General features: G+C 40.2%; 1 protein-coding gene across 2 annotated transcripts; it reads right to left on the bottom strand.

The window, feature by feature from the left end:
• Nucleotides 1–2014: 2014 nt before the first annotated feature.
• On the bottom strand, nt 2015–19645 carry LOC145440744 (monocarboxylate transporter 13-like). 2 transcript variants are annotated; one of them, XM_080318496.1, is made up of 7 exons: nt 18344–19645; nt 18131–18271; nt 15500–15725; nt 9760–9946; nt 5826–5977; nt 4584–4825; nt 2015–2916 (listed from the first exon to the last, which is right to left on the bottom strand). In XM_080318496.1, the coding sequence occupies exons 1-7, from the start codon at nt 18549–18551 to the stop codon at nt 2747–2749; spliced, it is 1326 nt and encodes a 441-aa protein (XP_080174622.1). In that variant the 5' UTR covers nt 18552–19645; the 3' UTR covers nt 2015–2746. The 2 variants fall into 2 exon arrangements, with proteins under 2 accessions (XP_080174622.1, XP_080174614.1); XM_080318488.1 differs by having other exon boundaries at nt 18131–19645.
• Between the last annotated feature and the right edge of the window lie 1679 nt (nt 19646–21324).

Below are 21324 nucleotides of genomic sequence, written 5' to 3'. Positions count from 1 at the left end.
TTTCGAATGCATAAAATGTATTAAACGCCTGTATACGACTGGTAAATAGGCTACAGTAGCCTAAATTTAATAGTAGCCCGCGAATACATGGAAATAATGTTCTGCGGCCCGCAGCGTCTTTTGCTGTTAAAATGCGGCCCGCTATACAAGTGAAGTTGAGAACCCCTGGTCTACAAAGAAGAATGCCATTAGCTTTGACTCCACAAAATGTTTTGTCCTGGTTTTGCTACACTATTTAAATATATTAACCAGGTCGGTTTCGCACCTTCGCAGGTGATCCAATGTCCAACCCATTGTGCATGTTGAACAACAGCACATTGGTAGAAGATGCCTGATATGTGGAAGGAGATCATGGAATGAATGTGGTTCTTGTAGACTTTGAGCTCATAAAGAAGGCACGAAGGGTGATATTGTATTCAAATGCCAAAATGCTATGGGGCGTAGCCTGGAAGCGTTCAAACTTCTATTTCTTTAGTTTAATGCAATAGTACAAGTCGAGGTCGCGTTTTCGTTGCTCATTTCGTTTGTTTTTACTTATAAATAGGCCTAACACTGTTATAATTGCCCCGTATGGGTGGTACAATTGCTCCTGGGTACGCGGCGATTGTAACATTTGAGCGGCGATTTTCGCGATCCAAAATTTCCATGATTGAGTGTTGATTGAGTTCCATTTTAGTTTTTATATAAACTATCGAGTTGTTGGCTTCTTTATATAAAACTTTGGAAATGAAATTTCCATGAGAACAACACGTAATGTTTGAAAATCCAAAAAGTGTTACAATTGTCCCCGGTCTCCCCTACTACTATATCAAAATCAAAAATCTGAAGTGGGGAATGAAGACAAAGGGTTGGGAACCACTGGCCTAGGCTTATGTAATCAAGCACCCACCTTGGCCTAGGATATAGAGGAGGCATGCACACTGAATGAAAATATAGGAAGGTGTCGAAGCGACTTGGAGTGGTCTATGGAACCAAACACCCGCCTTGGCCTAGGCCAGAGGTCGCAAACACGCGGCCCGCGAGACCATTTTGTGCGGCCCTTGACGACATTTTGGATTTCGAACTATTGGAGAATATTTACCTGCCAAATATCTTCTTTTTTCATTTGAGAACTGGAAATTTGCTCTAAAACTACTCCAGAAGCTTGAAACTACTCATCAAACTTCACTCTTACATCCCTTTCAAAAGTTAGCTCGCAGTGGAAGATCAACTATTACGTCACACTACTTGTTTATGAGGGTAAAACATGACCCGATGATGATTCATAACTGAAAATTGTGATTTTGACTTGGGCGCGACCGTTCGTAAAATTACTCGAATTCGGACTGACTGGGTGGTAAAATAAAAATGACTCCAGTTGAGTCGCTTCAAATGTTACAATCAGAGAAGGAATTACTGTGACTCGGGCAACCACGGACGCAACAAACTGGTATGGGGAATCGTAATATATATATATATATATATATAAAGTCTTAGCTTGTGTTATGTCGCTTTTTTAGATATCTAAAGAGGTCGGTATAGCAACTATTGCATTGACATTATGTTGCCATCTTGATATTCAGTTAGTTATACCCTGTGTCATCTTGGGTATCTTTATCCTTGTTAATATCGCCAATTAAATGTAGTTAGTATAAAGTAGTCGTAGCGTACGCTTCATAGTTGTAACGCCAATGAATTCTCTGGCAATTGAACATTTCTATTGCTATGGCACAGTAATCATTATATTCAAGTTGTTATAGATCTGTTCAAATATTCGAAGTGGAATCTGACACTGATTTAATTTAACTTTGGCAAGGACATGATCAATAGTCTAGTTATCCGGAGTATGCTGTATAGCTCCAATGCTCTGATATCAGATCAATCTTTGTAAAATTCTAAAATATTCTACCTATTATTGTGACAAGGCAAATGCCCGCTAGCTGCAAAATTATAACGCTGCTGCTTTTACGATGTCCTGATGCATTCGTAGCCTACTCTCGCATGGTGACTACAACTAAATATACAGCAACTATCCCAAGTACAGCAACAATTTTATTCAAATATTTTAAAATATGATTTTTCCGTGACAGGCGTGAATTCGAGTGGAATGTCAGTCTGCAAGGTCCCGCCAAATAAGATCTCCTTGGAAATACATTGAATTACCCTATTATTGGTGCTGCGGCCCGCGACGCCATCAAAAAGTAGGAAATTGGCCCGCGAGCACATTTGAGTTTGAGACCTCTGGCCTAGGCGATGTATAGAGGAAGCATGCACACTGAATGAAGAGTAAAGAAAGAAGAACAGAAAAAAGAACGCGACAAGAAATAAGGCGGCATGTCATGGAAAGCGAGATCGATAACTCAGTCGTGGTCCGGTAATCCTGAGGATGGACTAGTATTTATTTAGTAGTAATTGCTTGTATTTTGGCTTGAATGTGGACATGCTCGTCAACTGTTGGATGGCCGGCGGGATACTATTCCACGCATCAGGTCGGGCATATTTGATAGAGCTATGATCTTTTAGGTGGCACTGTGTAATCTCTACAGTTGCATCGACGAATAGCCTACATCAATGACCGTGTACAGAATGCGGGTATCAGAGTCATATCCATTCTCGATTTCAATTTCATTTCATTTTCTTAGTCTGTTGTTGCAACACCATGCGCAATCTCAAATCCTGGGAGAAGTAGGCTTCGTTCCTCTGCTTTACATGTGGTCGTATTGGTACTGATATTGCCTCTTGTTGGCTTCAAAACATGTCCGACGTTTCATCCATTTTCCACGGATTGTGCCGTTACATTACGCACATGAGATATTGCCATGGCGTTCCGTCCTTGTAGTATGTAGATAATGTAGATTGACGTCGAAGTTAGAGCCATGAATACCCCACACACGTAGTAAGCGATTAGAACTTCTCCGGTCGTATCAATGATAATGCCTGTAAATGAAATACGGTAGCTGAGATAAACACCTAACGTAAACCGATTTTCCAGAACCACACATTGTGAAGTTTACAGCAGGGGTTCTCAATTTCTTTCACACAGTTATTTGCTTTTAATCTTTTGAAAAATCACTGCCCTCCCCCTATTATAAAACTTATAGCAATTCCGATTTCATAGAATAGTCAGAAGCAGAACTATTGAACTTGAAACACATTGCGGCTTACACAATCCTTTAAGATGGAGATATTTAAAGCCAAGCTAAAGGTCAGTTTCACCATACCTCCTTTTCAACAGGTGTGGCCATTGCTAAAATTTTAAAATATTAATATTGACAAATGAAAAGGAGAAACCATGAAATTAAACTCAAAATCTAGAAGTAGCCGATTGCTGTACTGGTCTTTTCATTGTAATATATTTAGTTGGGTACAGTGGAGTACACTAAGAGACACTACTACAAGTTTTCGAAAATTCAGGAATCCTCATTTTAAATCTTATTTGGAAAAATTTGTGAAGCTGTACTTCTATATTTTAATCTGATTTGGAAAAGACTGTGCACAGTGTGCAGCTATAATGCAAAATTTATTCTAATTAAGAAAAGCGGAAATTTTTTTTAGTTTAAGTCCGAGTCCTACCTACTATCCAATCATAGATACCAGGGTGTTAATGACTCGGTGCACGTCTCGAGACTATGATGGCCAAGACGTACATTTCATTGTTACTTCGAAGAACAGTAAAGTCACCACATGATTGGTATTTCGTCTATCAGTCCTGATACTTGGAAAATAGGGCCAGAAACTGTTGGGACTGAGGAAAATTACGGTACCGGCAGTATAAAGGTGAGTTATTCTATATCACTCAAGAAGAGTTGAAAAAAGTGGGTTGAACCGGAATGAACTCAAAACTGAACAGTGGACACAATAACTTGGACTCGGACTCGAGTCACAACAACATGACTCGGACTTGACCCTCTACTCACTGACTCGGCTTGACTTAAGTCAAAACTATGACAGTGAGATTCACTTGTGACTGGAATCATCGCAGGGTTGTAACCAAGTCACAAGATTCCGAGTCGCAAGTCAATCTCACTTATATAGTTTTGACTCGAGTCAAGTCGAGTCATTTTCAATTCACCATCGAGTGAAGTCCAAGTCCAAGTCAGCGAGCAGCAGGTCCCGTCCGAGTCATGGTATTATGACTCGAGTCCGAGTCAAAGTCATTGTGTTGACTGCTCAGCTTCCAGTAAAATTTTTGTTAAACCCACTTTTTAAAGCTCTCTTTGGTGATATCGAATGGTTCGCATTTATAATACACTGGTTTTCCTCACTTTTAGCAGTTTCTGGTCGCATTGTCAAGTACCAGTATCAATAAACGAAATCCAAATGGTGTGGTTACTTTACTATTCTTCGAAATTACAGCGAAATGTAGGTCTTGGCCGTTTGAGTCTCGAGTTATATGACTTGGTTCGAGTCATTCGCAATGACTCGATCCCAAGTCGAGTCAATACAAAAATTGACTCGAGTTGAGTCATTTCCGTATTTTGAGAAAATGACTCGAGTCAATTCGAGTCATCAGAAAATCGTGACTCGAGTCATTGCAACCCTGGATGTTTGTGACTTGGTTACAACCCTGATTGATACACTCAAACAGAGCACAATAAACTTACCCAGAAGATAAGTCATGGGCAGAGTGAGTATGGTGCTTACAAATCCCTCGTAACTTAAAGCATGCGTCATCTTCTCCGGACCGAACACCTCCGTGTACAAACCGACAAACAAGCTGCCAAACGGCGCATAGGTCACACCCAGAACGAACGCCAGCACGCATTGTAACGCGTAATTCCCGGAGAATGTAATGACGTACGTTGAAACCGTACCCAGTGTGGTCGTAACGCCCAGCAGAATGGAGCTGCAAGACAACGAGTATTACTGGAGATGGTCAAAGAGGAGATCAAAATAGTGTTGTCGTTGGTACTCAAGTAGAAGTTACGCTATTCGTGGTAACGTGATACGCTATTTATTTTGCATGAATCAAACACAACGTCTATTGAGGTACGCTTTGAGTATTGAAGAGCTTTTTTGAGGTGCAGAACTTCAATTCGGATTCATTTCAATATGAGTATGCTATCCAACTGTAAATTGAAGTTCTGTACCTCCAAGAAGGTTTTCAGAACTTCAATCGAAATTGAATAGAACATTCATATTGAAATGAACCCGAATATTATCGGCTGACACTCGTCAGGGGTAATCGTCAGCAACTAGTAGAGACTTGGAAAGAACATCGTAAATCAATAACCGTATTGCAAAATATGACGTCACCACAATGAAATACTGCCATCAGCAAACATTTGATGGATATTCTTGTTCACGCGAAAAATTATCTGGACGACAGATTCCGTGTCGTCGGCAAAGGCCGTTCACACTTATATATAGGTACCTTGGAGTTGACTTTTATCAAAATACGCCAACCCAGCCCGTGCTTACAGACGGACTTTGTGTATCATCTAAAAATAGTACATTATTAAGAATAAGCCCTCTATCTGCCCCGATTATATTCGAAATTTCATGCCTGTGATTGTCATATTTTGTGATACGATTGTTGATGTGCAATGTTCTTTCCATTACTGTACTAGTTGCTGACGATTACCCCTGACGAGTGTCAGCCGAAAATAATCGTGTTTTTTTTTCAACATGAATAATTGAATATACTATGTTTCATCGGAAACCCGATTACAAGACTAGTGAATAGAATTCGACTACGATATAGCTTTTAGTTGGTAAGTTAGTCAGCTTGTAAATTGGGCTGTATTTTTGCAAAGCGATTGTTTGGAGTCAGTGTCACTCGGTCGCGTCGAACAAAGGTTAGTAAGGGCCGACCTACAACGAAAACCAAGATATGTTTGACTTACTTATTCACCCCCCTGCAGTCACCGATCAATCCGCCCATCACCCTTCCGACAAGGTCTCCGGCTGATTGGCATGCGAGTAAAATTGACGCGGCGGTCCGATCCAAACCCATCGATTCCATCCCGAGTGGAATAATAAGGAAGGTAGTTCCCACCTGGAAGTCAAAAGCGTCAAGAATACAAACACGGTGTAAATAGGTCTCCATCGGAATGTCCCAAACAAATTGATTGCAAACGAAGAGAAGTTATCTATGCCACATATGCCCGTAAAAACGTAGCATAATAATATTAAAAATGTATTCTTTTTGGTGTGTGACTCTTGGGTCGCGAGATGCCATTCAAACTCAGATCATGGTCACGGTTTAAAGAGTTTAAGAACCACTGTCTTAGCGAAACACTTGTATGATTTAGATCAGAACGATACAGTTTATACCAGGGTTGTAACCAAGTCACAAGGCTCCAGGTCACAACTCAATCTCACTTTTATAGTTTTGACTCGAGTCAAGTCGAGTCATTTTCAATTCACCACCGAGTCAAGTCCCAGTCCAAGTCAGCTAGCAGAGGGTCGAGTCCAAGTCATTGTGTTGACTGCTCAGTTTCCAGCTAAAGTCTTCTTAACCCACTTTATACCTATAGCTCTAATTTTCTCACTTTTAGCAGTTTCTGGTGGCTTTTTCAAGTCCAGTAGCAATAGACGAAGTCCCAGTACTGTGGTTACTTAACTATTCTTCGAAATTACAATGAGTCTCGAGTCATATGACTTGGTTCGAGTCATGCGCAAGGACTCGAGTCCAAGTCGAGTCAATACACAGATTGACTCGAGTCGAGTCATTTCTGAATTTTGCGAAAATGACTCGAGTCAAGTCAAGTCATCAGATAATCGTGACTCGAGTCAATATAACCCTGGTTTATACTTCATATTACTCGTCAACAATTGGTGCACCCTAAAATGGTATCACACGGATGCATTGCATAGGTCAATTGGTGGATTGTGGATTGCATCTTATCGATTTGTTTAAACTTGCTGAGGTTTCATATTCTATCATCAGTTTGGCTGACAGTTACCGACGTACTTTATCAGTATGCATATACCGGTATGCATGTATGCATATATATAACGAACCTAAGCAATACCCCGTTGACGGTATAATTAACTTGATATTCGCTACTAGGTTCAAAATTGATAGCGACACACTCTGGACTTTAATCATCTTGCAAAATGCAATGATTTGAAACATGCCTCATGCCTCCGATAATTCGACAGGACTTTGAGACTTGACTCGACTAGATTTGAGTCACCTTCAAAACTCGAGCGACTTGACTTGAGTCAAAATGTGCAATGACTCGATATGAATTGTGACTCAAAGGAAGTGACTTGATCCCAACACTGGCATATAGGTTTGTGATTCGGGCACTTACTTTGAACAGTAGGCTATAGTGAACGCATTGATTTACAGAACATGAATTGGCTGGCAGAATACTTTATCCGCATGATTTTAATCAGCTCATTGCTGCAGGGTAATATCATATCACTTGGTCCAGGCCATATCCCAACTATCTCGAAACATCATGAAAATTGGCATGCTTACAGAGCTTTGTTTTCTGATTTCAGAAATCCAAATTTCAACAAAAAAGGTCAACTAAATCCGAAGGTATGACCGTCCAAAAATTGCCATTTTTGTGAACGCTCAGGCGGAAAAATTGTCAGAAATATAAACATGTAACTTAAATTTGCCATAATTCGATCAAATTAGGGTTGTTGAGGATGACACTTTCACAATTGTTCATTTACATCCTACTAGATACTTTGCCCCCTACTTTGACTCCTGGGGTTGCATAGTCTGACCTTTAACCCTTTGATTCTGCGCATGTCTTCGAAAATCGCTCACGCGTGACGTCATTTTTAATTGCAAATTTCTTTTGACCAAGAGGTGGTGTCATCAAGTGTAAGGTGTCATTGGAAAGCTCCTGATAAGGACTTTCAGAACCAACTATAACATTCCTTGCTATAGAATCATTACATATCCTAAGAGTGCCATGAAACTAACCTGCAAATAACATGTTTCAATTGAAAATCTCACCTTTCTTAACACTACACAAACTCTGTAAAACAACTAATTTTACTTTTATTCTATATACAGTACCTATTGTACTATACACAAGGTAGTCACTATAACTCAGAACAGATAATTGCTGACATAAATTATGCTGGAAATAATTTTGGGAGATATTTTTAAAATAATGGAGAAAATTTGCTTCACAGTTTGAGGTGAACACACAATACTTCAAAAATTAATCAGAATTCACAACTATCGCAATGATAAGATGCAATATCTCATGCATTGTAGTCTTCATGTTATGGTGATATATTAACAATGCACATATCAGAGTCTTCATGCTGTTGGTGAATCTCCAGTAAAGCTGCATTCTCTTTATGGAAATCGAAAAATTAGATACGGAAGAAGAAAAATACAAGAATTGAATCTCAATGTTGAAACAAAGCTTGCCAAGGTTTTACATGTTGATGAGATTCAAGAATTTGTAGGGACGGGAAAAGATGAATATGAAAATGAAGTTGCTTTTGAAATATCGTATCAAAAATATAAGAAAAAACAATAGCCCTAATTCAACAAGACCTCAAAAAATTCAAATCTTAACAATTGGTCAAGAATGAAAATCTCGGAAATTTTTGGAGTAAGTGGAAGGTTGTTGAGAGATGCAAAACAGCAAGAACAAGACACTGGAGTTATTCTTTGCCACCACCAGAAAAATGGAAGATGCTTTCAGATGAAAAAATTGAAAAAGTTGTGAAGTTTTTTTGAAACAGCAAAAACAATAGGATGATGCCGGCGTTGGAAGACCGAGTTAGCATCAAAAAGAGTGTGTATAAACAACACTGAAAGTCAAAGAAGTTTGGAAGAGATATCATCAAAGATAAATATATATATCTGATATGTGCAAGTGCATAGTTGATATCTCACCATAATATGAAATCTACCAACCCGCTGACATTGATTTTCGTTGTTATTGTCCATTTCATTGTTTAGTGCTGATCGTTGCCCAAATGTATTGTGTAGAATACATAAAATATTGCATCTTATCATTGCGTTAGTTGTGAATTCTGATTCATTTTTGAAGTACTGTGTGTTCACCTCAAACTGTGTAGCAAATTTTTCTTCAATTTTCAAAAATTATTTCCAGCATAATTTATGTCGGCAATTATCTGTTTTGAGTTATACTGACTACCTTGTGTGTAGTACAATAGGTACTGTATATAGAATAAAAGTAAAATTAGTTGTTTTACAGAGTTTGTGTCATGTTGAGAAAGGTGAGATTTTCAATTAAAACATGTTATTTGCAGGTTAGTTTCATGGCACTCTTATGGTATGTAATGATTCTATAGCGAGGAATGTTATAGTTGATTCTGAAAGTCCTTATCAGGAGCTTTCCAATGACACCTTACACTTGATGACACCACCTCTTGGTCAAAAGAAATTTGCAATTAAAAATGACGTCATGCATGAGCGATTTTCGAAGACGCGAACAGAATCATGGGGTTAAAGGTCAGACTATGCAGCCCCAGGTGTCAAAGAAGGGGGCAAAGTATCAAGTAGGATGTAAATGAACAATTGTGAAAGTGTCATCCTCAACAACCCTAATTTGATCGAATTATGGCAGATTTCAATTACATATGTAAATTTCTGACATTTTTTCCGCTTAAGCGATCAAAAAAACAGCAATTTTTGAACGGCCACATCTTCAGTTTTACTTGACCGATTTTCATAAAATTTGTTTTTCTGAATTCAGAAAGAAAAGTTTTCTAAGCATACCAATTTCCATGATAATCTGAGATGGTGGGGGCATAAGTTGAAATTTTTCTGGATCACCTGACATGATCTGACCCTGCAGTCTTCTCAGTATTAGCCTGTCTGCTTACCATGGCTGACCAATAAGTCATGCTGGATACGAAAGCGAAGACGTAAACTGGTCGAGAAAACAGAGTATAATCGAATACGGCTTTGATTCTGGCAGACCAAGCAGACTTATCAGAAGTAGGGGTCTTTGTCAAGGAGACATCATCAGTGGCATCGGTATTTGCTTCCGAATCAGCACGTGCTACCGGCCTGTGAAATCAGATATATGCATTAATAAATTATATCGATGTTGACTGATTGCCTGCAAAATTGGTTTAACCAGGAGTTCGGTTGAATGCTCAATTTTGAAAATCTAGGTCTGGGCAAAATCGAACACACCATGGAGTGATTCGATTCTCAATTATGTACCTCTTTATTTTACCACAAAGAATGTAATGGCGGATTTACATCACATTCAAGATAATTCGGTAGAGCTTACTTTCGGCCATGCCCATCTCATTGCACTTTGAACCAATGCTGTGGTTTCATCGTGACTTCGCAGATATGTCACTTCCAGTAACGTGCAAAACTTTGTTCCCGTGCTGACAATAATTCGTCAGCCAGATTTTCGTGACAGTCAATTTGATTGGACCGTGAAATTGGGCGTTGCATTATGGAAATTGTGTAGGCCTATGCCTGAGAATTCATTCTTTCCTCCAATGGCTTTGCAAACGTTGATCGGGAAAGACACCAATACCTCCGTCAGCTCGACTGATAAATCTGATCACGTGGGCAGAGAGAGAACAAATAGTTATGGTAATTTCATTGTAATTCAGAAGAATAGGCTACCGTATTTAAGTTGCCGCAATATTGGTATTTTTTCTATAACAGGGCCGGCCAACCCGTGGCCCACGGGCCACATGTGGTCCGCGAGGTAATTTCCGAAATTTTTAATATTATCAAAAATGGATTGCACAGATTGTGAACTTGCAATGCCAACCAAAAATTTGATTAGTCTGGCCGCAACACTTCAGATGTGATGACTAAAATATCAGTTCCGACGCATTGGCAGATCCATGAGCCAGTCACATTTTGGTAGATCTTCGCACACTATAATAAAGCAGACTAATTTGAGATAGATTTATCAAAAGTAAAAAATTTCTACACGCTTAGCGCAACGTGTTGTCACTCAATTTCTTGCTTTTAATATTGTTGCCCCTTTGTGAAGATGAAAGAACGTCTAATGCAGAGGTCTCAAACACGCGGCCCGCCAGAGCCTTTTGTGCGGCCCGCGACTACATTTTAGATTATTATTAATTTGACAATATATAAATGTCACATATATCTTTTCAGGTTATAAAGTGAAAATTCCCTCTTAAATTGCTCCTAAAGCCTGAAACTATTCATCAAACTTCACTATCACATCAATTGTAAACGCTACCATGCAGCGGAATATTCACTATTTCGCCACAGTTCCAATTAACGATGACAAAACCTGACCCTTAAACGATTCTTGACTGAAATTTGTGAGTTGGACTTGGACGCGACCTTTCTTAGAATTACTCAGACTCGGGCTAACTCGACAACAAAATGAAAATGACTCAAGTGGACTGGGAGTGACTCGGAATGCCGTGAATTTGTTAGAACCATGGACGCATAATGAACTAATCGCGTATCAGGGGAATAGTAATAGATCAGAAGGTCGCAGCTTGGTATTTCGCCAATCAAGCAAGTAGTTATGACAACCATTGGCAATCTGTTAGTTACATCTTTGGTCGCTAAACCATGTTATTAAGGCCACTTAAAGGTACCGAGTACCGTAGTGGTACGCTCCAACGATGTAACAACAATGGGCCGTTCGGCGTTCAGACATTTTAACCACTAGGTCACATTCATTAATATAGTTATATTATATTTATATTTTTTCTGCTCCTATATTCTAAGATATATGACCATGAGATTAATAGCCGGGTAATTTCCTGCCAAATGAGCAAATTTATTTTCAGATGAGCACCAAGGTTAATGGATGGCTATGAAATTTGGCACATTGATTCTTCTGTCATTATCATGAGGGAATCCAACATTTTTTTCTCAAATTCAATCTGATGACCGAGTTACACTCCTCACAAAATCATGCTTTTTGCATGTCACGCTTCAGTGATTTTCATCAAATCTGCAGTGAAACAGCAATATATCTTACTATGATAGTTTGATAACCCTAAAATTTGGTGGAAATCTCCTCAAGAGCCTGACTAACATATAAAGTGAGCTGAATGAACCATTTGAAGTCTATATCATGTTAGTGCGGCTTGTGAACAGCAGCTTCTCATTTTCCTACAGCTTGAATGGAATGTGGTATATCTGAAAAGGGGAAAAAAAATTTAAGGTCATTTTCATGAATTAATGGTTTTCAATGAACAGCTTCTTTGAGGTACAGAACTTCAATATACAATTGAATAGCATATTCATATTAAAATGAACCCGAATATTTTCGGCTGACACTCGTCAGGGGTAATCGTCAGCAACTAGTAGAGAATTCGAAAGAACAGCGTATATCAACAATCGTAGCACAAAATATGACGTCACCAGCACGAAATGTCGAATACGAGAGCGTTCAATGTACTATTTTTAGATGATACACGAACTCTTTTTGTTGACACAGCCTTGGCTGGTGTATTTTGATAAAAGTCGACTTTTCAATGAGCATTCTACCTTGCTACAAAAAATGAACAATTAATTTCCACGTTATCAGGTGGAAATTGGACAATTTCTGATTACTGTGAATTTTTAGCATTTCCAATTATGACGTCACAAACCAAACAAGCTTAACAAACGAAATTCACATAAAATGGTTGTATAGGCCTACTGTAAATGAATACATGTAATTCAATCCAAATTTCCCATGCTAATTGGTCTGGAATTAACAGTTTCTCTAATCATATACCACATAACTAAAAGAAAATGAAATTGATCTCGTAGCATACTTGTACAAAAGCATCTCAATTGCCCAATCCATGGAAAATGTTCTGTATTTTTTGGATATTGTCTTCATGTACTTTGTACTGCCTGCCACTAAAGTTGAAGGCATGTCAATGCAAAGAAGTATATGAGAAAATGGGACATAGCAGATATCTTCTCTTGCTGGCCAATGAAATAAGCTTGGCACAGTTATCAACCCGGTTTTTGCAGTAAAATGTAATTTGTGGCAAATTTCTTCCAAGTTTCTTCCAATACTGCAATTTTCAAGCTGAGACATCACCTTTCTAACTATGCATTCAAATGAGTTATTTACCTGTTGAAATTAAGACAATAAAGTCACTCACTCACTAAAATTGGACTAGTTACTCAGCCACAACTGTACTTTAATTCCCATGGCCAGTTTACTCCATTCAGCCACCTTTAACAGTCCATGCATTGTGACATCACAGTGAACAATGCCTTGAAAGTTTTAGTTCATTGTTTATCTAATCCAATTATTAATTTGAAGTTTTTTACTGGTGTAGTTGGAAATTAATGAATTGAATCAATATTAAATGAAAGACAATATATTCAAGATTATTTTTCCAGAATTTAGGCTTCTAAAATTTTTCCCCTTTTTATTTATGGGAGTGTAAACTTTCGGTACCAAAACATGCAGTAGGAGTCTTTGGTGACATTATTTTCTATGATAACATACTCTGAAATGTTTGGGCCATCAATTTAAGAATTCTTGGATAGCAGTAGCATCATGTCCCCAAATTTCAGCCACGCTGACGGCTTTTTACCTTTAAAATTATGACATTGAAAAAATTATTGACAGTGTTCAATGAAGTGTGACAAGGAAAATGTGCAAACTTTGAAGCCTCATAACTTGGTACTTTTTCAGAATTTTTCAAAAAAAATTTGGATTTGGCCTGTCTAAAGCTACATCAGCCAGTGTGCCAAATCTCATATAAATTCTCCAACCTTGGTGCAACCCCCTTGTTGATTTGGCAGGAAATTACCCAGCCTACTTATCAGAAGTATACACGAATCCTGGATTGGAATTACAATGCCCAACCTAAAAACGTTTTGATCTCAGATCAGTCTCTATTATCAATCTGTCAAATTTAAAATATACATAGTAGCCGCAAAATTATAACCCGATAGCTTTTATGATGGCATCATACATTTGACCGCCCATATGGTCTCTATATCTTATAATTAATATATATCAAGTACAACAACAATTCTTCTCAAATAGTTATAAATGTGATGATTCTTTTCGTGCCAGGCCCAAATTGATACAAGAGTAAATCAAATTTTGACGATGTGTGTTTACTGTTAATCTGCTGGATCGGCTCACTTTCAATAGGACAATTCATTCCGGCCAAATAAGGCCTACTTGGAAAGACATAGGATACCCCTATAAATGCTGCGGCCCGCGGCGTCGTCAAAACTGGAAAACTGGCCAGGGAACACATTTGAGTTTGAGACCTCTGGTCTAATGTGTCAGATTAAGTCTAACTATAACCACGATTACGAGACAAAGTGTCGTTCAACATATATGCGACCTTGCGTTTGCGCTCGCAGAAAGATCGTCGACTGTGAAACCTAGGCACAAAATGATTGACGCATGTTGGTCGAAGCTTTTGATATCGATATGTCCAGGCGCCGAATAGTCCAGTCCTTGCAAACTGAGCCCAGCGATATACAGCAGGCCCGCAATATAGTCAAGTGACAATATTATTGACCTATGAACTTCAAAACATTTTCGCGCTTGGCGCGGCTAGTGGCCCGCGCAATAGTTCGTCAATCGAATGTGGCCCTTTGGCGGAAAAGGTTGGCCACCTCTGGTCAATAAGTACTGATACTGATACTTAAAAATACAAGCATGAACAGCTAAAAGAGAGGAAAATTAGTATATTATGAATGCGTAGCATTCGATATCAGCAAGCGGAGTCGTAAAAGGTTGCTTTTACAAAACCTCAACTCCAAACTGAACAGTCAAACACAATGACTTGGACTCGAGTCAGAGTGTCGACCCGCTGAGCAGGGTTGTAATGACTTGACTCAAGTCAGACTCGAGTCACAATTTTTTTATGACTCGACTTCACTCGAGTCATTTTCTCAAAATAGCGGTACGGAAATGACGCGACTCGAGTCAATCTGTGTCTTGACGCGACTTGGACTCGAGTCGTTGCGCATGACTCGAACCAAGTCATATGAATCGAGATTCAGACGGCCAAGACCGACATTTCATGGTAATTTCGAAGAACAGTTATATAAGTAACCACCCTATTGGGATTACGTCTATTGGTACTGGTACTTGAAAATGCGACCAGAAACTGTTAAAAGTGAGGAAAATCGGTATATTCATAAATGCGAATCATTCGATATCACCAGAGTTGTAAGAGTGGGTTTAACAAGACTGTACCTGGAAACTAAGCAGTCAACACAATGACTTGGACTCGGACTTGAGTCATAATACCGTGACCCGGACTCGACCCTCTGCTCGATGACTTGGACTCGGTGGTGAATTATGATGACTCGACTTGACTCGAGTCAAAACCAAAAATGTGAGAATGCCATGTGACTTGCAGCTTTGTGACTTGGTTACAACCCTGCCGCTGAGCGCCGACTTGAACTTGACTCGAGTCAAAACTACAAAAGTGAGATTGGCTTGTGACTCGGAACCTTGTGACTTGGTTACGTTACAATCCTGCTTGTGATGGAGTGCGACTATACTGCTTTACTTCTACTTCCACTTTATTAACTACGCTGAATGCTTTGATCACCTCTGTGTATCACTCGAAAGCCATGTCGAACCCTATCCTATTTTACAATCAATTTGGTTCCATTCACCTGTACAGTGCGGCTCCCACGCAAGCGTGAAGCGTCACCGCTGACGTAATGAGCATCGCGCCGCGCCATCCATATTCTCCAACGAGCGCAGATAAAGTAGGCGCCGCTACGAGACCGCCAACGGACAGTCCGGCAGTCGTCAATCCAGCCGCTTTCGAGCGATGTTTGTTGTAGTAAATCGATATGCTCAGGAAGATCAAGCTGACTGATAATCCGCCGCAAAATCCTGCAAGATGGAAGTATCTGAGCTTTTCATCACCGTAAGATGTAAAGACTAGCCGGATTCTTTTTTTCAAATTTTACTTGCAACTTGATAACATTGTTACGTTACCTATAAAAACCCTGCACATCAGGGTTGTAACCTAGTCTCAAGGTTCCGACTCACAAGTCAATCTCATTTTTATAATTTTGACTCGAGACAAGTCGACTAATTTTTAACTCTGCTCGAGTGATAGCCTATAGAATGGCTTGCATTCAGAATATCGTAATTTTCCTGAATCCCAACAGTTTCTGGACCTGTTTTCCAAGTACAAGTACCAATAGACGAAATACCAATCATATGTGATAACATTACTATTCTTCGAAGTTACTAGGAAATGTCTGTCTTGGTCGTCCTAGTCTCAAGTCGTGTGACTTGGTTCGAGTCATGCGCGATGACTCGAGTACAAGACGAATCAATACACAAATAGACTCGAGTCGAGTCACTTACGCATAAAAAAATGACTCGAGTCAAGATGAGTCACCAAATAATCGCGACTCGAGTTATTACAACCCTGCTGAAAACTAATTTAGGCTCAATTCCAACCAGTGGAAGTGAAGTTATCACAGTGGAAAATTTTGGACTCAAGCTATTCATTAAAAAAAATCAAATCAAATTTTACTGGCTCCACCATGAAATTGTTAAATTGTTTCAAAAACGATCCACAATAGATTCCAACCCACAAGCGAAGTTACTGCTGTTCAAATTTAGGATTTCAAATCATAGCATTTATGGTGGTTAGATCTGTAATAAATAATGAAAGAATTTGCAACCGTAAATAGGCTGCTATATTTTCCAAATCCGAAATTTTCATCCCTAATAACTTCTCTTCTACTGGATGGAATTCAGCCGAATTTGCTGTGCATCATTTTTTTCAGACAACCTAACAATTTCATGTGGTAGCCAGCAATGTTCCCTATAAGCTGCGCGTGTGCGCAATTGCGCAGTTCTGACACGGCCTCCACGGACAGAAAATATGCTGCGCACAAAAAAAAGCCGAAGTGATAACTATTTTTTTAGTCGTCACGCACTGTTGTCCAAGGGAATGCGCAGTGACATGGTGAGAGCGCTCAGACTCGTGAAAAATTATAGGTAACATTGGTAGCCAGTAACAGTCGAGAAAAGTTACTTTTGAACAGCCCTATTTAACAAGTCCTATGAGCTTACAATGAGTGCGCTTGGCACAGACCAGTGGTGGATCAGATGGGCTATATGGTCAGGGCTGCTAGCCTACTCAAGAGTAGAGGAAACAGTAAAGCTAAGACGTTCAAGTTCAAGTTCCAGTCAAGTTGTGCAAAAGTGAGAATTTCCAAGACACTACACAAGTGGAAGTGTGTTAAAATTTCTGAAGTAACTATTAGCTTCAAAAGTTGATTTGGTCGAACGACCGCATAGTTTTAGCTGTTAATCTGAAGTGAACACTTTCGAAATTGCGAGATGTATCTCAGCGGCCAACGCAAAGTGACTAATGACACTACAAATAGGTACAATGTACAAGAACATACCGTGATTAACGAGCTATTTGACGAGCTTCTTATGACACTTTCCCCAATAAAACTGATGCAACCTAATCAGTAATCACCAACTTCTTCCTATTTTTCTACAGCTGAAGTGGTTCTTGGAGGTACAGAACTTCAATATACAATTGAATATTGAAATGAACTGTAATAATTTTGGCTGACACTCGTCAGCGGTAATCGTCAGAAGCTAGTAAGCTAGAGAATTGGAAAGAACATTGTAAGCCTATATCACCAATCGTATCACAAAGTTGAAGTATAACAAAGTAACAGTATTGTCTAACAATGGCATCACACATAAACAACATTTGTTGACATGGCGTCGCAAAGACATACACATAGGAAATATGAATTTAAATTTTAGCAAGCGTCTGATGCTCGATGCACACGTTGTTTTGTGTGTGATATCCTTAAATTATTGGTTGGGGTCATATTCATGAATCTGTACGGGGTTACTGACTTGGTTTAGGGTTGAGAACAATTTCTCTTCGCTAATATGAATAATGAAATGGGACATGTCAAGGATGATCACAATCATGTAATAAACTTGCCCAAGACTGTTACGGTAGCAAGCTACTAGGCTACTAGGACGGATTGTACGTTGATGGGTAGCCAGGAAACCCTTCAACACATGGGTAGGAAGTCACGCAGATCTGCGATTTGATTTTAGGGTTGGGGTGATTGCAAGAGCTCCATACTCAAGTTAGTTTTATTGAATCGCTGTGATACACTGAATTTCCGTTATTAAATAATTGCGATGGGACAATGCGGGTCGGTAATGTTATTTGAATATGACTTAAATTTGCATTTTCATAATTTCACCCATGCATAGCCGACTTACGGTAAGTCACTTACCACACAATGCTCCACAAGTCACCACAAACATTGTAATGCTGGTGCTTTGCGACGCAACGAATACGGAAATACTCAAAAGCAAATTGGTCCCCATTCCAATTTTTCTGAGGCCCACCCATTTCACAAGAACAAGAAACAAGGCTGTTCGAAATAAAATTTTGAACGCTAAAACATTCCTGACAGCTACTAGAATCGAATAAAAAGGATGCTTACAGCCGAAAGACATGCTCCCTGTGAACAATCCTGACACCAGAGACACTTCCGCGTAGTTCACATTGAATTCAGACATGACTGCAGGGTAAAATACTCCAAGGCAGCGATATATTCCCAAGGAACTGAACGAGGCCAGTACATTGCCGAAGCAAATCACCCAAGACCAAGCACTGTCAGGCAATACATGTAAAGACTGAGATGTCTTCATGATCTTGATCTGTGAATGAATGTATTATTCAATAGGAATGTCTGCATCAATTGTGTCTTCCTGGATCGAATAGGAGTCATTACAGTTACAATGTGTACACCACTTTACTGCGTAGTACGTACAGTTGCTAGAAGGCTAAAAGGTAAAAGGAGGCGAGATCCGGTTGGCTATATGACCAAAAATCAGCAACGAACAAAATCTAGGAAGACTGTTGGTTGATATTCCAAATAATATTTACACAGCTACCCATTTAAATATCTACAGCTACACCTTTCCCTCTAATTCGACTCGGTTCACTAAAATTGAAATACGCTCCATCACACACAGCGTGTATCGTATCGTATCGTGGTAATATCGAATGTAAACAAATGTTTATATTCGATAGGGCCCCACGAATATTCCCATATATCGCAGACATCACACATATCACTACTGTGGATATATTGAGATATCGCAGATATCACTGTGAAGATACTGAGATATCGCAGATATCACAAAAACAGGAGACATAGAGGTCATCTAAAAGTCACACGTTGTTTTCAGTGTGTCTAGGGCGTAGATATCACGTCTAAAGCATGTCTGGTATAACGCAGAGCGAATGTTTGTAGATGTTATAGTTGTGTTTTATCTGACTCCAGAAGGTTGCGTTTACAATTCGCTGCGTGTTTCTTCTCTTGACGGACCGGCGAAACCGTGCCGTACGGCCTTGTGGGCTGACGTACCACGACCAGTCTATTGCACACGTATTCGATGGATCACACTGACGCAAATATTTTGTTTCTGTCTCCACGACTTGTAACTTTATTGACTCACGTACGGCAATGCAATGGACTTCCGAGTCAGCGAATAATGAACGAATGAATATCTCTACGTGGTATTACATCCGCATATCTCTCATAGCCACGAGAGAGTATATATCCAAAACATCGTATGATTTCATGTTTTATTATCTACGTTCACACGACAAAATATACGACTCACAAAGGTCTTATCGGGTTTTCACTTCAGGGAATTAAGTAAGGTTTACCAACTCCTTAGTGAATATTATTAAAATGGCGTTATACCAATATATTTCGTTAAATCTGGGTCCGTTCAGCGCGGGCATCCCTAAAAGACGGAGAAGCGGAGGCAGCGGAGACAGCGGAGGCAGCGGAGAACGGACCCTAAAACGCGGAAGCAACGGAGACGGCGGAGAGAGCCAAAAATGCCGATTCCTAAAAGACGGAGACAGCGGAGCTTTCGGTCATTAACCTTTATAGACACGCGCGACATAGCGGACGGATACTGAAAGCGGAGTCCGGGACCCCGCGAAATGGACATAGCGGACGGTTATATAATATAGAAAGCGGAGATCGGGTCGTATCGGAAGATGTTTCGAAGCAGTGGAGAATAACGGAGAAGTCAGCCATGCAAGTTCAAGGCCAATTGGGCGACTGATTGCCCGTCGATGAGATGACATAGCGGGCGGTTATATAGTACAAAGAAAGCGGAGTTCGGGGCGTAACGGAAGATGTTTCGAAGCAGTGGAGAATAACGGAGAAGTCAGCCATGCTATTCCAAGGCCAATTTGGCGACTGATTGCCCGTCGATGAGATGACATAGCGGACGGATACTGAAAGCGGAGTTCGGGGCCCCGCGAAATAGACATAGCGGACGGTTATATAATATAGAAAGCGGAGATCAGGGCGTATCGGAAGATGTTTCGAAGCAGTGGAGAATAGCAGAGAAGTCAGCCATGCGAGTTCAAGGCGACTGATTGCCCTTCGATGAGATGACATAGCGGACGGATACTGACAGCGGAGTTCGGGGCCCCGCGAAATAGACATAGCGGAAGGTTATATAATATAGAAAGCGGAGATCAGGGCGTATCGGAAGATGTTTCGAAGCAGTGGAGAATAACGGAGAAGTCAGCCATGCAAGTTCAAGGCCAATTGGGCGACTGCATGATTGCCCATCGATGAGATGACATAGCGGGCGGTTATATAATACAAGGAAAGCGGAGTTCGGGGCGTATCGGAAGATGTTTCGAAGCAGTGGAGAATAACGGAGAAGTCAGCCATGCAAGTTCAAGGCCAATTGGGCGACTGATTGCCCATCGATGAGATGACATAGCGGGCGGTTATACAAGGAAAGCGGAGTTCGGGGCGTATCGGAAGATGTTTCGAAGCAGTGGAGAATAACGGAGAAGTCAGCCATGCGAGTTCAAGGCCAATTGGCGACTGATTGCCCTTCGATGAGATGACATAGCGGACAGATACTGAAAGCGGAGTTCGGGGCGCCGCGAAATAGATATAGCGGACGGTTATATAATACAGAAAGCGGAGATCAGGGCGTATCGGAAGATGTTTCGAAGCAGTGGAGAATAACGGGGAAGTCAGCCATGCAAGTTTAAGGCCAATTGGGCGACTGATTGCCCATCGATGAGATGACACAGCGGACGGCTATATCGTTATAATATACTGAAAGCGGAGTTTGGGGCGTAGCGAAATATATTTCGAAACAGCAGAGAATAACGGAGAAGTCAGCCATGCGAGTTTCGGGCCAATTTGGTGACTGATTGCCCATCGATGAGATGACATAGCGGACGGTTATATCGTTATAATATACTGAAAGCGGAGTTCGGGGCGTAGCGAAATATATTTCGAAACAGCAGAGAATAACGGAGAATTCAGCCATGCGAGTTTCAGGCCAATTTGGCGACTGATTGCCCATCGATGAGATGACATAGCGTGCGGTTATATAATACAAGGAAAGCGGAGATCGGGGCGTATCG

The sequence above is a fragment of the Botryllus schlosseri genome, chromosome 1 (assembly GCF_051294905.1).
Source record: "Botryllus schlosseri isolate E-star chromosome 1, Bs_hap1, whole genome shotgun sequence".
Taxonomy (NCBI): domain Eukaryota; kingdom Metazoa; phylum Chordata; class Ascidiacea; order Stolidobranchia; family Styelidae; genus Botryllus; species Botryllus schlosseri.
This window is presented reverse-complemented; position numbering and strand designations above follow the sequence as displayed.

Coding starts and splice junctions, on each gene's coding strand:
- LOC145440744 (XM_080318488.1), bottom strand. CDS start 18,551: ATGAAGACATCTCAGTCTTTACATGTATTGCCTGACAGTGCTTGGTCT. Junction 15,726..18,130: donor GACTTGTGGAGCATTGTGTG/GTAAGTGACTTA, acceptor TCCATCTTGCAG/GATTTTGCGGCGGATTATCA. Junction 2,917..4,583: donor GCCCATGACTTATCTTCTGG/GTAAGTTTATTG, acceptor TTTCATTTACAG/GCATTATCATTGATACGACC.